At 36.6% G+C, this 16,413-nt stretch overlaps 1 protein-coding gene across 7 annotated transcripts in view; it reads right to left on the bottom strand.

Moving 5' to 3' along the window:
- NF1 (neurofibromin 1) overlaps positions 1–16,413 on the bottom strand; it is a 276,759-nt gene that overhangs the window by 23,542 nt on the left and 236,804 nt on the right. For all 7 annotated transcript variants that reach the window (XM_024127724.3, XM_024127726.3, XM_028498988.2 and 4 more), the window contains 12 exons: positions 12,897–13,090; positions 11,252–11,392; positions 10,815–11,094; positions 10,119–10,333; positions 9,839–9,900; positions 9,581–9,695; positions 8,946–9,047; positions 7,554–7,694; positions 4,236–4,362; positions 2,549–2,680; positions 1,387–1,522; positions 65–222 (listed from right to left, as the gene is read on the bottom strand). In XM_024127724.3, coding sequence (XP_023983492.1) covers positions 65–222; positions 1,387–1,522; positions 2,549–2,680; positions 4,236–4,362; positions 7,554–7,694; positions 8,946–9,047; positions 9,581–9,695; positions 9,839–9,900; positions 10,119–10,333; positions 10,815–11,094; positions 11,252–11,392; positions 12,897–13,090 — 1,803 coding nt within the window. The remainder of the gene's footprint in view (positions 1–64; positions 223–1,386; positions 1,523–2,548; positions 2,681–4,235; positions 4,363–7,553; positions 7,695–8,945; positions 9,048–9,580; positions 9,696–9,838; positions 9,901–10,118; positions 10,334–10,814; positions 11,095–11,251; positions 11,393–12,896; positions 13,091–16,413) is intronic.

Here is a 16,413-nt window from a genome sequence, read left to right as displayed (position 1 = left end):
TGAAAGTATGTGACCATTTTTGAAAAGAATTCTAAAACCTTCTATATAATTTAGATAAACTAACCAAGCAACTTCTTCGTGTTGGCCTGAGAAGGCTGCCCCATGTCCAAGCTCATGGATTTCCTGGCTCGGGGACTGGTCTGGCCCACAGGTGGATAGCTGGCTGCAAGGTACCCTTCAGAACCTTTGGGAGAGGACCATGGCTGATTCTCCTTTAGTGTCCTGAGAGATTAAAACAATTGAGAAGAATCAACAAACATGATGACAAATACAACCACTGCTGGCCCTTCCAATTGGCTACTGTATTTCCCAATGGCAGCGATCGAGTAATTTTAAAACTGTACTTTAAAGCTCGCTCTTTTGGGTACAAACTCTTAATCTATCCCCAGGAAGTATCCACTTTCTTGCCATGACATCTTATACACAGTAGGTACTCAACAAATGCTCAACTGAACTGTACTGCATTGATTTTTTAATCAGGGAGAATCAAGTCTAAATAAGCAATTGTATCCCTGGTTTAAAAACCAAGGGGGAACACAGTCAAACTCACTTTCTCCTTTTCATAACAAAAAAGGGCATATCTCAAAGAAATATAATCATAGGAATGACTGAAGAGTAAGACTACTGAAAGCCAAGTATGCCTGGAAAGCTTTTGCATACATTGTTAACATCTCAGCTGGAAATTGCTGAGGGCTTTTTATCAAAAAGTGGGATGTTGATAAATTTAATGATATAAGCACTACAAATACAAGATTATTTTCCCATGTTCAACACTGTACCTAAAACTTAAAGGTATCTTTGTTTAATTGAAAATATAAAAAAACTCCAAATGATGCTATTTTCATGTAATTTCTCTATGTTTTAGTGAAAAATATACCACTCAAAGCAATATACAACAGGATATAATTTGATTATCTTAACATCTAAATCTGTACTATAGAAAACTTTTTAGTAACTTTAGTTTGATATGAGTAAATACAATAAATATGTTGGCATGTGTATCTTTTTACAAATCTGTATAGCTTAGTTTTCTATCATTAAGCATGTAATGTTGCTTATATTTCACATTAGGTTTTCCTAGGCCTTTTCCTGCAATCCGATACTTTCAAGATCATCTCTTTTCATTATTCAACTGATTTGTGCTTAAAAAGAGGCAAACTAATGTTAACTAATTAGCACAATTAGATTAGAAGAACTTTCCTTCAACTAACACACATAAAATACTGTACATTTAAAAAATAAGTTTTGATTTACACACTCTTCCTAGGTTATCTTTAGAGTCCCTTCTGTATTACCTTCTGGATTACTCTGCCGCTTGCCTCCATTGGCATGGAATATTGAAACCTGATTGTAATTATGTAATTGTGGGAGAAGAAGTCCATTTACCTATAGCTAGGGTCACCATGATGAATGGGATATGTATCCATAGGAATATTTTCCATTGAAATATCAGTAAGAAGAAGAGACTTTCTATGTTTTAGGCTACAGCGACTTCGAACCTCCTCAGACACTGTAAGTAAAGCTAAACGGAAAAAGAAGGAAGATTTAAAAATTTAATAAATCACAAGTATGACTTAAATTAGGATATACTTCTTACAACCTCCTGAAGAGAATAACAGCTGTTAAACATGAGGGTATGAAGTTTAAGGATATAAAACACTTAGGACAGACTTGTTTATGTTAAAGCATTTCCAGTCTGTTTTGGAAGACTGCATGTAAACATGAAACTTACAAAGAGATTTAAATAGCACCTTATATTAGTCAAGTGCTTTAATAAACACTGGACCTCAACAAACACAAAAGGTAGGCAGGGCAGGACTATAAGGTCCATTTCTTAGATAAAGAAAAATGCTCTGAAATGTTAAATGATTTGCCCAAGGTCAAATAATTCAAACAAAAAAGTTGCCACAAGCTGAAGTCTGCTAAACTGGGAATCAGCACTTTGCAACAAACAACGATGTTCAAGAATTGTGTTATACGTAAGTGCTAAGTGTTGTTGAGAGGAGAAACACAAATCAGGTAAGAGCAGACAGGGACGGTATAATGGAACGGTGGGGATGGGCAGTCTAGGTAAAACAAAGGGCATCAGGAATGAATATTAAAGAAGCATAAAGGCACTTCTAGGAGATGGCAAGTAGATTAGCTTAAAATAGCCCATCCATTTGGAGAGGTAATAAAAAATGAGGCCTATGAAATTAGAGAAAGAGGACAGAATCAGGAGGGCTGCTTAAGGGCCCAGGATGCTAGGCTGAGGCTTTTAGATTTTATGACAGACAACAGGGAGCCACGGGGTGTCTTGAACCAAAGACGACTAAGGGAACACAAAGACGACTAAGGGAATCATCATTTCACATATTAATGCAAATTCTTTTATAAGGAAAAATGTTTTGGCAAAACTTTCCAAATTTTAACCAACGCCACAGGACTGAACTGTGAACTCTTTACCCTGCCAAGCAACCAGCGGAAGGACCCAGAGGTGTCTGTACCTTTTTCACGGTCCTTAGATATAGCTGTGGTAAGATTAATTTTGTCTATTTTGTGTTTTTACCTGCCAAGTAAGCCACGCTCTGTGTATTCACCTCAAATTTGTCACAATTTCTATGTTTGTTAACCAGAGTTAGCAGTGTATGCAAAATTCTGACTGTTCTTGCAACAATGGCAGGTGAAGGATGCCTGTATCCTACAAAAAATAAAAACAAACAAGAAGTTAATTCATTCTTTCAACAAGTATCTGTTGAATTCTTATTCTGTGACTAGCAACTTTGCAAGGAAAGGAAGTATGTAAGGGAAACAGCCATTTGGGAAGGTAAAATATATACATATGTTAATAGTTAATTAATTACATATAGGATTAAGCACCAAATATGTATAGAATAGAATAATGTTCCCTGGAACTCGAAGGTACCTCAGGGAGAGGAAAATTAGAAGATGATGGTGTTTCAGATCTTCTATTCCCTAAAGCAGCACAAGGAATTTTTAAAAACCGATTTAGTGTACTTTGCCTTAAGATATGCTTTGAAAATAGGGTTCTATCACTTAAATTTTTTTTTTAATTAAAGAAAAAAGCCTTATGATATAGGGAGTATAAGCTCTCAGAGCCCAAAGAATCCGGTTGATTAGAGGGTAAGCTTGATCTCTGGACAACTTTTAATCACTAATGCTACTCCATTTAAAATAGGGGATTTGTACACTGAAAATATTTGGTATTCTTTTAGAAATACAGAATAAACAAGCATTTTATCAGCCTAGTTGCAATCCGTCTTCTTGGTATCCTGTAGTAAATGTAATATCTTTTGAGCAATGCCTATTCACTTTAGAGATTAAAACTGTCAATATTTTTTGCAGAAATTTCATAAGGTGTTGAAATCAAATGTATACATTCACAATGGTAGGTGTATATATATATTTGGTTAAAAACTGGGGGAACCTCTATGATCCCTCAAGCTTAACAATCATTTAAATTGATACAAAACTGCAGATTCCAACTCCAAGCTCTAGTTGGAGTCTCTAATTTTGGCCAAATCTAAAGTCAGCAATTCATGCCAGCTCCTTATCCCAGGCCATACTTTACACTGTTTTTGCTTCTGACTCACCCCATTTGCCGTTCCTGTCAACTGCAGTCTTGGGCCATGACTGCCCCACTTTGATAAACCAAAACTAACACTCCGCGAAGTCACCAGTAGGGAGTAAAGTCAGGTGAGGGAGTGAACAAGCTGGCTCTGAGGAAGAGCTGGAGGTCGCTGCTATAAGCAGTACAGAAATGCGGAGGTGGGAGGATGGGGCACCAGAAGGGTGAGAGTCTATGGTATGTGATAATCGGATTGATCACAGTAAATTAGTAACAAGTTAAGAAAATCTGTGGTCAAATCTCTAACATAACATTTTCTAACATGAGTCACTCAAATAACATTTATTGATTTGCAGTCTATCTTACTTTGATAATCAAAAAGATACTTATCAATAAGTAGCATTAATTAATAAAACAGCTATTAGAAAGTTCAGTACTTAGAAATTTTATAAGAATCAACTCCTTTGCTTTTTAAAGGAAATTTGATATGTGATGTGGAAATTAGGCTCTATTAAAATATATACTGAACAAAACATAACTCAGTAAGACCTACAGTTGCATTTAAAGTGAGACACATGAGCCAAATTATTTCAAGCACTCAATCATTTCAGTTACTTCTGGCTTCTCGACACCATTTCATAAAAATATTCTGACATAAGGCCTCTACCTTTTAAGAGGTGTCCAACCAGTGCGAAGTTAAAGTTAGAGTTGAAATTGAGTCCAACAAAATGATCCATTTGTTTGCAGTGCCATTCCAGAGGATTCCGGATCGCCATGAATACTTCCTCTGGACTCTATTAAAAAATAATCATGAGATGGTTGACGGGGTCCACACAGGAAGGATCCCTTATTGGTTTCTGTTTGTGTTCAACAGCTGTGACAAGGTAAATACTCCTTTCAGGTTGAGAGAAATTATTTTCAGGTGACTACAGAAAACCACAGAACATTTAAGGTACTGCAAATAAATTCGTGCAAGAGAGTCAAGCATATAAATAATAAGGTGATGGAAGATAAACCAGCTTTGATTTACAATGCAAAGTAAGTGACTGTCAATTTATATCCTGGTGACTTTTTAAGAACTAAAATTATTGTTATTTTAAATAAGACCATGCACTGAACTGTAGCTGGCACTTTGTGTACTATGATGACTGGAAATTCAAGAGAATGAAGAGAGTTCATATTTACTGAGTGCCCGCTGTATACAAGTGTTAGATACTTTATTGTATTGAAACCTTAAAGCAATTCTATGTAATAGGTATTAGCTCCACTTTACAGATTGACAGATTCATTCATTCATTCTTTTACTTATCAAATACTCAATATATGTTTTTGATGTGCCAGGCATGGTTCTAGGCTCTGCAAGTACGTCAGTGAACTAAACAGACAAAAACTACTCGCCCTGGTGGATGTGACATTCTAGTGTGGGAAAACAAGGAAACTGAAACTCAAAAATGCTGTGTAACTTGACCTCTAAGTTAAGATTTTTTAAAAATTGGGGTATAGTTGCTTTAAAGTGTTTTAGTTTCTGCTGTACAAGGAAGTGAATCAGCTATATGTATACATATATCCCCTCCCTCTTGGACCTCCCCACCCCCACCCCCATCCCACCCAACTACGTCGAAACAGAGCACGGAGCTGAGGTCCCTGCACTATACAGCAGGTTCCCACCAGCTATCTGTTTTACACATGGCAGTGCACATAGGTCAATGTTTCCTAAAGTGTGGTACCAGGAATACCTGCTTTAAAGTCACTGATGATGCTTGTTTAAAGGTGGAAAGTACTGGGTTCCATCTCAGAATCATGAGAGGTGATAAGGACTGGGAATTTGTGTTTTTTTAAAAAAGAAGTCCTGTGATTTCCTTATGCACAGAGATTTTTTTAAAGCAAAAACTGAAGGTATTTAGGGTCATGTTCAGGTCTGTCTAGATTTCTATCTCAAAGAAAGAAAAGCATCCGTCTATAAAATAAATGTAGAGAGATGTTTCAAGCATTTTTTATAATAGAAAAGATGACAAACAAATCAAACGTCATTAATGGGCAAATGGTTGAATAAACTGTGCTTCATGCATACTGTAAAATACTCTGCAGCCATGAGAAAGAATTATACACACACACATACAAATGTATATATACACACACACACACACATTTATGTGTGTGTGTGTGTACATATATACATGCTTAGAAAGATGTTCACTTTATATTGTTAAATAAAAAAGCTAATTGCAGAATATCATATAAATATTACATAAAATATTAACCTACTATATGTTCAATTTATATATATATTTTTTCAGCTTTACTGAGGTATAACTGACAAATAAAATTGTAAGATATTTAAAGTGTGCAATGTGATGATTTGAACGATGAATGTATATCCTTTCACATACACGTTGTGAAAGGATTCCCCGCATTAAGTTAATAAACACATCCATCACCTCACATATTTATATCCCATCCCCCTTTTTGGTGAGAACATTTAAGTTCTATTCTCTTAGCAAATTTCAATTATACACTACAGTGTTATCAACTACAGTCACCAGGTTATACAACAGATTCTCAGACCTTATTCATGGTTCATTCTGGTGACTTTTAACAGGCTTTACTATCTCTGATTCCTAGTATCCTGGGGCACTGTAGGCAATATTAGCTTCTGCTAATGGGCTATTCTGGCAATGAAAATGCCAAGGTAGATAATCCTAGACAAACACTTCACTTACGACTATTCTTATATTCACAGAAATGGCCAATAGCTGGCTATCTCTCTGACCACCACCACTGTCCCAAGACCACCCCAGAAAAGGGCAATGGGGATTAGGAAAGAGAGGTTCTAGTCCCACATCAGATGTACAAACATGAACAAGTTACTTGACTTCTTTGTTCTTTTCTATCTTGTAAAATGGAGGTCTGACTGATAAACTTCAAGGTAGCTTCTACCTCTATAATTTTGTTTCCATACTTCCCAGAGCCCCAGCTGTTCGGGGTGTACATAAGACTGAACGAATAATTTTTTTTTTTTTTTGCGGTACGCGGGCCTCTCACTGTTGTGGCCTCCCGTTGCGGGGCACAGGCTCCAGAAGTGCAGGCTCCGTGGCATGTGGGATCTTCCCGGACCGGGGCACAAACCCGTGTCCCCTGCATCGGCAGGTGGACTCTCAACCACTGCGCCACCAGGGAAGCCCCCTGAACGAATAATTTTTAGATGAGGTATCTTCACACTTAAAACCATGCTCTGGTTCTGTTTCTACCCACGAGCTCTGTTAATTTCACTTCAAGCAAATCTCTTGTTATATACACACATCTATCTTAAAATTCCTCTCTTTTCTCCTAGACTCGTCCCATTTTTTTTCTCCAAAGACAAAAGGAATACAATTTCTTACTGTTATATTCCTTCCACTATCCTCTGTGAACCAAAATCCAACCTCAATCAAGTCTGATAAATGTTAAGAGGGGTGGTGATGGTATGTTTTAAAGTGGGATTAAGCAAACAAAAAACTAGTACAATTAAGTATCCAAAAGTTTCCTTCAGACTCTCCAAATTCCTTATCTGCTTCTAATTATACCTATTTTTCATTAAGTACCATAATTCAATAAAAGTAAGCTCATTTTCAGATTATTTCTTTGTGAAATGAAATGGGGGTGGGGAATGCTAACCTTTACCTTTGGGTTATGAAATTACAACTGAGTGTACAGTGCATTGGACAGCATAGGGCCTAGCATGGTAGCTATTATTATAACTATTTTTATCCCTATTCTATTTACTAATATTGGGTAAATACTGTTTTCTGCTATTTTTATATAAAAAATATGCAGAGTTTAAATAGTTTTTATGAGCTGGTAAGGAACTATACTCATAATAAGTTGCATTACAGAAATTCATATTTAAGTTATGGACCTCTTCTGATTTTAAAAGACAACAACAAGAAAAGAGGGAGGAGCTCTAATGTGCCTGGCATTTAGGAATACCAAGTGGAAGCTTATTCACCTTGTCATTGAATATCCGGAGACTGTCTAAGGTGTGCAGGTTTTGTTCCAGAAGTGCAGTGCCTGCTGAATACAAGTTGACCTCATCGAGCTGCAGCACGGCCACAGCTACCCAAAAGAGGGCTTTATGCAGAGGGGAGTCCTGGCAAGGGAGACGCACTACAGGTTAGCAAGATGAACCACAAACAGCCTCATCAAAACACACTGCGGTATAAAACAGATCATGTTATCCTGCAAATTATGCATGTTTTCTCTTCTGGAGAAGGTAAATGTATCAGTAAGCTCTTCCTCTATTCCACGTGTGTAACTAAAGACACTGTTACCAGGCTCAGAACCTTGGCATCTCCTTTGATTGCTCCCTATTCTTGGATTCTAAAACCTGGTCACCAAGTTTTGTTGACGCTTCCAAGGTAGTCCCTTTTTGCCTGTTTATTGCTAATAACACTGTGCCATGCCAACCTTCTTTATTCTAAACGCAGATTCTTTCTGCCTCCAGTTTCTCCCTGCTCCAATCCGCTGTGCACACGACCGCCAGAATGACCTTCACCCTCACAGTGAGGACGAGAGAAATGTTTTGTATAATTTAGGATTAGAATGTTTGTAGAACATATAACTCAATACCAGGAATATACAAGTATTTATTTCTCAGTAATCTCTCTGAAATCTGGTGTATCTTTGTACTCAATTCACAGAATACAACTTTCGAGTTGGAAGATAATACTATGCCATCATCTAGTCCATTTTACTCATTTTATCAACGTGGAAACATGATGTCCAGGTGTTAAATGACCTGCTTGAGGTCACAAAGCTGAGATGATCTCAGACCACCCTAAAACGGTGGCTATTATCATCTTATTCCTTTTAAACATTACCTTCATTTAGCACCCAAACTTTTGATTATCAGGTATACTTTACCCAGCTTTACATTTCTTCACAATAATGGTCACCAATTAATATATCATGTATTTTAATGACTTTGTTTATTATCTAGACACTCCTCAACTTCCACATTCACCCTAGAATGAAAGTTCCACGAAGGCAGATAATTTTATTGGCTTTGTTCAGTTATATATCTCTAGTACCTAAAACAGTACTTGGCACATAGCAGATGCTCAATTATTACTTACTGGATAAAAGAATTAAGAATATATACCCTTCTGTCCTTTAGCACTGATGAGACAACACACAAGCATTTGAGAACATACTGCCCATACTTATTCTTCCTCTAACGTAAATACTTCAAACAACTAAATCTTAAGGCAGGAAGTTCTACTTTAACAATAGCTCTTTCTTTATAACTTCTCAATCCATCTTATTTTCTGAATTCTGAAAGAAAATAACATTTAACATTGATACCCAAAATGAATGCACTGATTTTCTACACAGTAATTACCTTATTAAGAAGTGGTTGTAATTTGGTTAGTGCTATTACCGTAGCTTCTATCAGAACTTGACTGTTGTAAGTATCAGGTCCTTTTAAGCAACTCTCAAGCGCCTTTTAGGGAAACAGAATTCTTTATTTTACTTTCATTGAAATAAAACATTAACTCCTAAACTGAATCTCAGAATTATTTCAGGAACAATTCCTTATTTAATAAGTTTGAGAATTATTTCCAGTGCTGTGGTGATTTTGGTAGCTAGCTCAAAGCACATTTGGGTTCTTATTTTAAAATATTTCTATATTATATTCTAATATAAGAAGTCAGGCATTATTATAGGTAATTACAAATTATATAATTTTATATAAGGCTAGTCTTACCATCTAGTTAAATGCTTATAATAAAATATTAAGAGTGCCTTCTACCAAAAGAAATACTTAATTTTCTTTTTAAGATATGTTCTCTAGAGAGAGGTTTCTTCACTTCAAAGAATTACAATAAAAAAATAATCAAAACCCATTTTTTAAAGATTCAATAAGCAACATACAAGACATTTTATTAAATTCAAATTTAAAGGTCCCTTAGAAAAATTCAAGATATACTTTACAACTTGGGAGCAACAAATAGTTGGGAGGAGAGGAGGAGGTACCTTGCTGAGAATACGGATAATCTGCTTTATCTGCCCATGAGACACTCGTTTGCTAATACAGCCAAAGACAACAAGAGCTCTTGGTTGCAGGGATGGATTATATTGGAATGCAAATCTGCAATTTAAAGATCCAAAGAGCTATGAAAACCTTTGTGTTTATATATATTAAATAATTAATTAAAATATTGATTATGCAATAGTATCTATCTTTTCAACACTACACGTTACTTGTGCAACTTAAATTTATTTGGGACATACCTTTGAGCTAGTTCTGTCCACTGGTCCAGCCACTTGCATGTTGGAATATCTCTCATACATGCCTAAAAAAAAGATACTCTGAATATATTTATGTATATAAATGTTTACAGAAACATTAAAAAATGTTTATTATAATGGCACTAAATAAGTGACATATATATGGGAGTGTTTTTATTTAAGCATTAAGTGCAAAACAGCAGAATAAACCAGTATTTCTTCTATACAGTACCAGTGGATTTTAAAAAATGAGCTTAGTTTCTTATCATTTTGCCTTTTATACCTCCATGATCTCCAACAAAGCTTCTGTGACTGTTTCCAAGGATGTCAAAGCAAAAGTCTCCCTCTCATAGGAGCCAGGAGAGAATGACCTGTCCCGGTAGCTGGAGCGGAAGGCAATGACAGCAGCTGACTTGACTTTGCTAATGCCAAACAGCAGGTAAAATTTGGGTAATGAGAACTCTGTCAAACTGAGTCTCAAAACTTGCTTGGTCTCTTCTGTAAAAGAAAAAAGGAACAAGTAAAGATTTTAAAGATACTATTTTTTAAATTCTAAAGTGCCATATTTCATTTTGAATTTAGATAATCTGAATATCATATCAAAATTACAGAACAATGCTCCCTAAACCAACCCTCTGGATACATGAGCTTAATGCTCATCACTTAACTCCCTTTACGTACAAATTCGTGCTAGTAAAGCAACACTGTCAACCGGTGCTGAGCCTTTAGCTTATGTGATAACTACTAGAGTCTACATGACAAACGTGCACAGAACATCTTTGCCATGGCTTGAGATGGAATGGAAGTGATTCATTCTTTTTCTTTTTGATTTGATTATATTTCATATCGTTAACATAGGCTTGATTAAGCAGCTTGGTATTAAGGTACTGTAATAAATAATAAGGTAATCTATGCCAGTCAAGTGGTGTAAAATGGAGAAAGGAACTGGTGAAACACAAATTGCTTTCCTGGAACTTACCACTAAAATGAAGCTGAGAACAAGTACACAGAGAGTGAATGATATTAATGACCAATCCATGTGTGGAAGCTCTAAGGGAGAGTGGCCCTGTGGCTACTAAGAAAGTAACGACGTGGAAGAGGTAGGGGAGATGAGCTGCCACATCAAGGGAATTGTTGAAGGACAGCATCAGCATGTAGCGTGCTAGAATAGCAATATCGTCCCACATAAGATGTTGCTCTAAAGTAGGAGTTGGAGATAAGCATGTCTTGTCAATTATTTTGCACATCCTTCCAATAACCTGTAAAGAAGCAGAATTTTGAAAACCGTGGGAGTTAAAAAGTTCTATCACAAAAAATTTCAGTTTAAAATGACTCGTTATAAAACAAAAAAAACCTCCTGATAATAAAAACAGATACATCAACCCATAGCCCAGAAGGCAAAGGAAAAGGAATTACCTTGCTTGAAACCAACTTCACGTTTCCAGAAGCCAAAGCTACAGCAGTATCTGCCATCACCTCAGCTTTTATTGATCCCAAGCCACCTGTTGCACTGGTTTTGATGAAGCTGTCTAGTACAACATCAAGGAGGTCTGTAATCTAGTGGAAGAGGGAAAGATAACTTATGTTTTAGCCATTCTGCCAACTTAATTTTTAACTTAAAAATAGTTCAAGGAGTAGCCCAATCACCATGAAAATTCTATTTTACCTGAGGCCTCCAAAATACTAGGTTTTATTTAGAGACCTGTCAATAAATATAATTTATCATAAAATATCCAGGAAAGGATGAGAATACTCCCTCAATTCCTTCAGAGACTGGCATTCAAAAATTTTAAATCTCTACATATATTATTTTCACTCACTCTATTTTTTACTATTTTATTTTATTTAATTAATTAATTTATTTGGCTGCGTCGGGTCTTCGTTGCTGCGCACAGGCAGGCTTTCTCTAGTTGCGGTGAGTGGGGGCCACTCTTCGTTGCAGTGTGCGGGCTTCTCATTGCGGTGGCTTCTCTTGTTGTGGAGCACGGCATCTAGGTGCACGGGCTTCAGCAGTTGGGTCTGGTGGGCTCTAGAACGCAGGCTCAGTAGTTGTGGTGCACAGGCTTAGCTGCCCCACGGCATGTGGGATCTTCCCACACCAGGGATCGAACCGGACGCGCAGGCTCAGCGGCCATGGCTCACGGGCCCAGCCGCTCCGCGGCATGTGGGATCCTCCCGGACCGGGGCACGAACCCGTGTCCCCTGCATTGGCAGGCGGACTCTCAACCACTGCGCCACCAGGGAAGCCCTTCACTCACTCTTAAAGCACCTCTGTTCTCTTCTAAGACAGTAATGTACGAGCAGTATAAAGTACAATTATTTTAAAATACAGGAATGACATCAAGTACTGAGATGTTTCGTAGAGCTACAAAAATGGCTCCAAGGTCATTTAAAATTATTTGGAGGATTCACAGCATTGAGTAAGGGTATTGCCTCCTTCAATGATTATCTTGAAGAAATGGTAGCATAATTCTTGTCAGATAAAAAATAGTTACATTATACTATTTTAATATTGGCATTCTTATGCTGGTACTATAAGTGAGAGCAGGTGGCCCAAAAAACATCATTAGCAAACACTTACTGACACCTATGGTATATAGGGTATTAGAATACACTCTAATGCACTATTAGAAACAACATGAGATTTTTACAATTAAATTCTACATGCAGCCGTCCCTTTTTATCCTTGGAGATTAGTTCCAGGACTCCCTGCAGATACCAAATTCCCGGGATGCTCAAGTCCCTTACATAAAAAATAGCATAGTACAGTTGGCCCTCAGCACCTGTGGGTTCTACACACTGAGAATTCTGTGGGATGACTGTAATTATGCCATGGAGAAGCGTGCTAAAATAATTAGTGTTTCTCTGGCTCTGAGACATGCATTAGACTTCTACAATTCTGAAGCAGATCAAGAATTAGGTGGGTGTCTGCATGCTTTTTGAAAGAGGGGACTGTCTTTTCTACAGCTATATCCCTAGCTTAGTGCTTTGTACAACGTGGGTATCAGATAAATATCTGCACCAAGGAGGTACTAGATAAATATTTGAGCAAACTCAATACCTGCCCAAGGCTCCCCCATATTTTTGCTTGAATAGATGGATACATCTGTTTCTCGTTTATAGTCATTGTTATCAGCTTATCAAGAATCGCAGTAACTCTTTGTCTTTTGGCATCATCATTGTGCTTACAAAAACGTACTAGATTTGATAGCCATGGAGTCATGTATTCCAAACAAAGGTGTTTCAATTCAATACCTGGGGAAAAAAATACACTATTAGCACAGATGGTCCATGAAAATGACATCAACAATTATTTTAAAATAAAAGATTGGGGGAAAAACGGTAAAAGATAAAGACCATTACCTAGAATCAGACCTGGAGAAAAGAGACTTGGCAAATATATATGACTGAAGAGAGAGATGAAGAAAGAGAACAACCCTTAAAGAAAGTGATCTTCAAAGTCATTAAGCCAATTTTTGAAAAGTTTTATTTTTCTCCCATTTAAAAAAAATAAATTTATTTTATTTTTTTGGGCTGTGTTGGGTCTTCGTTGCTGTGCGCGGGCTTTTCTCTGGTCGTGCCGAGCGGGGACTACTCTTCGTTGTGGTGCGCGGGCTTCTCACTGTGGTGGCTTCTCTTGTTGTGGAGCATGGGCTCTAGGCGCATGGGCCTCAGTAGTTGTGGCACATGGGCTCAGTAGTTGTGGCGCATGGGCTTAGCTGCTCCGCGGCATGTGGGATCTTCCCAGATCAGGGCTCGAACCAGTGTCCTGTGCATTGGCAGGTGGATTCTTAACCACTGTGCCACCAGGGAAGTCCTTATTTTTCTCCCTTTTAATAACTTCTCTTCTAGTTAAAATTTTTCTTGCTTTATTCTAATTGTAAAAGGAATATGTGGGTAATCACAGGAAGTTTGGTAAAAGGAAAGTATCACCACAATAATGAAACTGATATCAATATATTGGTGTATCACTTGATCTCTCCATAGGTTTTCAAATCTATGCAAAGATAATGTATATTCTTGTGTGCGTATACACACACATAACCCATCCCAACTCCTCCACAAAAAATTAAGGTTACGTTATATATGTAGTATGATCTGAATATTTTTTTCACTATATATTATACTGAGATTTACTCAACATTAAAAATTCTCCAAAGATATTTTATAACTTTTTATTTTGAAATAACTTCAGACTTACAAAAAGATACAAAAATAATGCAAAAATTCCTCTATATAACTTCACCTAGAGTACCCCAAACATTTTTTAATTATGTTAAAATATACGTAACATAAAATCTGCCATTTTAAAGTTTACAGTTCAGTGGCATTAAGTACATTCACATCGTTGCGCAACCATCGCCACCATCCATCTCCAGAACTTTTTCATCTTCCCAAACTGAAATTCCATACCAAAAATGTTTTTAATGGCTTCATATTATTTCATCATATGGAGATCCAACAAAGTAGTCAGTTCTTCATTACTTACTTTTAGACTCTTTCAATTTTTTGCTATTATAAATAATGTTATGTGAACTTCAAAATAAATCTATGGTAACAGAGGTTATACTACCGGTTATTCTTGGTGAGGACAGGTATTGAAAGAGAGGAGTGTTCAGGATGCTGGAAATGTCCTGTATCTTGACCTGGGAGATGGTTTTGTGGTGTATGCACATGTAAAACTTAATCAAGCTGTTCATTTAAAATTTGGGCACTTTATTGATAAGATATACCTGAATTAAAAAAACCTAAATAAAAAATAATGCTATGATAAACATGAACATTAATTCCTTAGGATAAATTCTAAAAAGTGGAATTATGATTCCCAAAGCTATAAACATCCATAAGGTTATTGATACCCATGTCAAAACTGCTTTCTAGAAAAGCTGCCCTGTTGACAATTCCAAAGACATCGACACTGAATTTTTTAAAAAATATCTTTGCCAATTTGATAGTTGAATATATTATCTTACTATTCTTTCAGTTTGAATTTCTTTGAATTTATTAGTGAACTCTTAAAAACATATTCTTTCTTAGTATGACCAGCATGTTACTGTTGATCCATTTTTCTTAGTAATCCGTAAGAATTCTTCATGATAAAGATATTACTCTTTTCTCATATCTGCTGCAAGCATACTTAAGTTTTTTTTTTTAATCTATCTTTTACTTTTTTTTTTAAGTAGAGATTTTAAAGTTTTACATGGTCAAAACTGTTCACCATTTCCTTTGTTTCCATCTGTCACTTTTTTGCTTCATAAGTCCTTACTCACTCACAAAGCAACTAAATATTATTCTTCCTCTTCTTTCTTAAATGGTCCCAGTTTTTATATTCAATTTTTTTTGAATTTTTGAATTTTATTTTATTTCTACAGCAGGTTGTTATTAGTTATCCATTTTATACATATTATTGTATATATGTCAATCCCAATCTCCCAATTCATCACACCACCACCCTCCCTCCCCCTGCCGCTTTCCCCCCTTGGTGTCCATACTTTTTGTTCTCTACATCTGTGTCTCAATTTCTGCCCTGCAAACCGGTTCATCTGTACCATTTTTCTAGGTTCCACATATATGCATTAATATACAATATTTGTTTTTCTCTTTCTGACTTACTTCACTCTGTATGACAGCCTCTAGGTCCAACCACATCTCTATGGGCATTTAGGTTGCTTCCATGACCTGGCTATTGTAAATAGTGCTGCAGTGAACATTGGGGTGCATGTGTCTTTTTGAATTATGGTTTTCCCTGGGTATATGCCCAGTAGTGGGAATGCTGGGTCACGTGGTAATTCTATTTTTAGTTTTTTAAGGAAGCTCCATACTGTTCTCCGTGGTGGCTGTATCAATTTACATTCCCACCAAGAGTGCAAGAGGGTTCCCTTTTCTCCACACCCTCTCCAGCATTTGTTGTTTGTAGATTTTCTGATGATGCCCATTCTGACTGGTGTGAGGTGATACCTCATTGTAGTTTTGATTTGCATTTCTCTAATAATTAGTGATGTTGAGCAGCTTTTCATGTGCTTCTTGGCCATCTGTATGTCTTCTTTGGAGAAATGTCTATTTAGGTCTTCTGCCCATTTTTGGATTGGTTGATTGTTTTTTTAATACTGAGCTGCATGAGCTGTTTATATATTTTGGAGATTAATCCTTTGTCCGTGGATTTGTTTGCAAACATTTTCTCCCATTCTGTGGGTTGTCATTTCATCTTGTTTGTAGTTTCCTTTGCTTTGCAAAAGGTTTTAAGTTTCATTAGGTCTCATTTGTTTATTTTTGTTTTTATTTCCATTACTCTAGGAGGTGGATCAAAAAGATCTTGCTGTGATTTATGCCAAAGAGTGTTCTTCCTATGTTTTCCTCTAAGAGTTTTATAGGGTCTGGTCTTAACATTTAAGTCTCTAATCCATTTTGAGTTTTTGTGTATGGTGCTAGGGAGTGTTCTAATTTCATTCTTTTACATGTAGCTGTCCAGTTTTCCCAGCACCACTTACTGAAGAGACTGTCTTTTCTCCATTGTATATCCTTGCCTCCTTTGTCATAGATTAGTTGACCATAGGTGCATGGGTTTATCTCTGGGCTTT

The sequence above is a fragment of the Physeter macrocephalus genome, chromosome 14 (genome assembly GCF_002837175.3).
Source record: "Physeter macrocephalus isolate SW-GA chromosome 14, ASM283717v5, whole genome shotgun sequence".
Taxonomy (NCBI): domain Eukaryota; kingdom Metazoa; phylum Chordata; class Mammalia; order Artiodactyla; family Physeteridae; genus Physeter; species Physeter macrocephalus.
Note: the sequence above shows the minus strand (reverse complement) of the source record. Positions and strands in the feature narration are given on the sequence as shown.